This window comes from Anopheles nili, chromosome 3, assembly GCF_943737925.1.
Source record: "Anopheles nili chromosome 3, idAnoNiliSN_F5_01, whole genome shotgun sequence".
NCBI lineage: Eukaryota > Metazoa > Arthropoda > Insecta > Diptera > Culicidae > Anopheles > Anopheles nili.
The window spans coordinates 52,459,897-52,463,447 of NC_071292.1; the positions used below are offsets into that span (position 1 = coordinate 52,459,897).

The 3,551-nt window shown below is 52.1% G+C and overlaps 1 protein-coding gene across 1 annotated transcript; it reads right to left on the reverse strand.

The window, feature by feature from the left end:
* Positions 1 to 2,878, reverse strand: LOC128723347 (mitotic spindle assembly checkpoint protein MAD1-like). The gene is made up of 5 exons (XM_053817076.1): positions 2,629 to 2,878; positions 2,341 to 2,522; positions 1,171 to 2,263; positions 962 to 1,108; positions 1 to 898 (listed from the first exon to the last, which is right to left on the reverse strand). Exons 1-5 carry the CDS (start codon positions 2,738 to 2,740, stop codon positions 192 to 194), a joined length of 2,241 nt encoding a protein of 746 aa, XP_053673051.1. The 5' UTR covers positions 2,741 to 2,878; the 3' UTR covers positions 1 to 191.
* Between the last annotated feature and the right edge of the window lie 673 nt (positions 2,879 to 3,551).

Below are 3,551 nucleotides of genomic sequence, written 5' to 3' on the forward strand. Positions count from 1 at the left end.
TTTATTCTCATTCGGTGTACATACCAAGCGATATCGCTCGCTTTGCAAATGTTACACTATTGTTTTCCTGATTCCATTCCATCGCTCCTATGTTACAATCCCTTCCTTCCTTTACACGTAGTTCGCATTTTTAGATCGACCCATTGCTGGAAGGAGAGTTTTTCCCCCCGGCTGGCTGGGTTTCTGGCTGGCTAGTACCGAACCGTCATCGTGGTTCGGTTGAACAACTCGACCGTAAGCGAGCTCAGAAAAACGGGAATCGAGTTGTGCGTCTTGAACTGCGTTTCGACCAGTTCCCGCAGGGATGCGGCGTATTCCGACTCCAGCAACGTTAACATGCTGCCGTCCGGGGCTAGCGCAAAGTTAAGATACTCGTCTGGCGCCTCCGCGTACTGACTTCGCAGCCGGAAGTAGTTGGCGCTGATTCGGTCCACTTTGTAGCCGAACAGCAGGTTCACGACCGAGCGGAAGTCCTCCGACGTTTGCTGAAAGAGCTCCTTCCGCTGGTCGTACTTGGCTTGCAGATCCTTCAGCTGCTGGCGTAGGTCAGAGAACTCTTGCATCTTTGCCGTTATGTTGCCCGTTTCGTCCGTGTTGTTCAGACACTCCGTCAGATCGTCATTTGCCTCCTGTAGGTGACGCACGCGAAGGCGCAACCGCTCGATCTCCGCCATTAGCTTCGCTGTGTTGGCATCATGCGCTTCGAATGCTTCGAGCGCAGGGCTATTGCGGAACCGGATCAGCATGTCCGATGAGCCCTTGATTTCTGCTCGGAGCGTTAGATTTTCTACCTCCAGCTCTAGCTCATCCTTGCGGCGTTTAAGTCGCTCGTTGTCCATTCGCAGCTCGTCGATTTCTTTACGCAGTTTTTCGTACCGCTCGGACGTTAACACGAAACCTGCAAAACAAATTCATTGTATTCTAATCCCGTAAAGCCCTAATCTAGCCAGTTTCCACTTACTAATGTCGGGGATCAGCTTGTCGGCTTGTATCTCGGCTTCCTGCTTCTGGCAGAGATCCTTGTACCCGGTCAGTGTCTTTTCAAGCATATCAATACGCGCTCGCAGGTGTTTTTTCTCGTTTTCGCCGCCCACAACGGAATGGTTAACTGCAAACAACACAAAACGTTAGCGGATCGTCGTTCATTACTCCCAGTACGCTTTCACTTACTCGTAAGATCGTTCTCGTAGCTTTCCAGCAGCTGCTTCAGATAGTCGCGCTCTCCGGTGACCAGGTTCAGCTTCTTCTGCGCTCGATGCACGATGTTCTGGAGCCCTTCCTGGGCGCGTCTGTAATCGGCCAAGTGTCCATTCAACAGCTCGTTCTCACACCGTAGCTCATCGATGCGGCTTTGGATCTGGCTCTTCTCCGTCTTAGCCGATGACTGTTCGCTCGCCAGCACCACGTCCTTCTGCAGGATCTCCTGGATGTGTTTGCGCATAGACGCCGGGGTCGTTGTGGTCGTCCCGCTCGACGAGTAGTCCCTTCCGAGCTGCTGCCAGTCGACGAGCTCCTGCTCAAGCTCCTTCACCCGCAACTCCAGTGTCGCCGTTTGCGCTTCCTTTTGCTCGAACTGCTCCAGGCGGGTCTGCAAGCCGGACACCTGTTCCTCCAGCAGCAGCTTGTTCCCGATTAGGTCCTGCAGATTCGTCACTTGCTCCTTTAGCCGGACGTTTTCCCTCTCGATCTCGGTTGCGTTCGACAACCGAGCCGAGGACACCTTCGATAGGTTCTTCCAGTCCTCGTAGCTGCCGACTTCGTATTCGAGGGTTTTCACGCGTGATTCCGCCTCCGCCAGCCTGTCCTGCGTTTGCTCCAACTCGCGCTTCGTCCGATCGAACGCGTCCGCTTTCGCCTGCAGCGTGTCGTTGATTTCCCGCGTCGTGTCCAGCTCGTCCTGTGCCAGTGTTAGCTGCTGCTCCAGATCCGTCACCTGTGACGTAAGGTCGCGGATCTCCGTGTTGAGCTCGCCGGTTTCTGAGTCGTACTTCTCCTCCATCCGCTTCAGTGCTTGCCGCAGTTCGAACTGCCGATCGTCCGCCACCTGTTTGAGTTGCGTGAACTGGTTGCGCGTTTTCACCAACTCCTCCTTGGCTACGTGCTCGCGCTTTCGCACCACCTGTAGATGTTTCTCCAGATCGGCCAACTTCTTCCCGTTAAACGTCGCCTCTTGCTCCAGCGAAGACACCTTGTGTTGGTTGCGCAACTGTGTGGTGGCCATTTCGGTGTTCAGATGCTCGAGCTCTTTCTTCAGAAGCGTAATCTAGAACGGGGAAGCATGAAAACATTTCGCGTACATTAGAACATCGTTCGAAGGGGTGGCCAGAGCCAGTTCCATACCCGTGTTTGTGCCTCAATTAGGTCCGCCTTTACGCGACGCGTTTCCCACGGGCTCTGGGCGATGCTGGTCGTGTAGGTTGTGGTGCCCGAAGCATACGACTCCGTGCTGATATTTCCATCGTGCACCGTTTCGCTGGCCCCACTGTCGCACGCAACACCAGATATGCGGCGTTTCTTGCGGTCTACGGGAAACAATGGACAAGAAACAACAGAAGATCATCATCATCAGCGATCGACATGGCCGGATCGGAGCAACCGGCTGCTGCTGACCGGGTGGTGCTGACTTACTCAGCTCAAAGGAGACGTTATTTTCGAAACTAAGACGACTGGAACCGATCGCGGCGGATGAGGCGAGCCCGTACGTTGTTAGCGTCTCGTCGCCGTCGATGGAGATTTCCATAGCTGCGGCGCTGTCCGCTGTCCCGGCGCGCTCAAACACTACCTATCAACACCCCGTTTGCCGACGCGAAACCCACAACAACAGTGCCCTTGGAAACTTTTATTTAACGCAGCGAATGACAACAAGTAAGTGGCGGGGGGAATATTTCATCGAAAAAAAATCCTATCAAATATAAAACAAGCGGTCGTTCCCGTTCGTTCCCTTGCGAAATGTCAAACGATGCTTGGATAGACATAGGCTGAGCGTCTGTCATTGATTAGGCTGCGTCACGTGCGGCTGTTCTCTGAGCCATATTCGATGGCTGGCCCTGATGGCAACGTGCTCGAATTTCGAATAGCTGTCAAAAGCATGGCTGCGTACGTTTCTGTAGACTCGCCGGACGCAGCCACTGCGCTAGTGCTGCCATCTATCGTATTTTGCCGACAACCTGTGTTTTTAATGTTGCAGTTATGTGATACATATTTATGCTTATGTTGAGGACAATAAATAAATCTGAATAGCCTTAAACATGTACTTAAACGCATTAATAAATATATTCTGATAAAGCCACACTGTTTTTAATCAAGCTGTTATGTACAAATGTGAAAAGAATATACGTGTTTCTAAATAAATCTCTTTGAAAACATAACCCTCACTAATATTTCGACTTTGATTTGATTGAGTATGCATAAATATTGGCCCCAATCCGCTCTCTGTCCTTCCCACCCTTTCAAATTTCCCCCAGAATGACTGATGGCACCGGGAAATTCCAAATGGAAACCCCCGAAGCCAGCTTTCCCCCTTCCCAACGCTCACCATTCTCCCTCTCCTT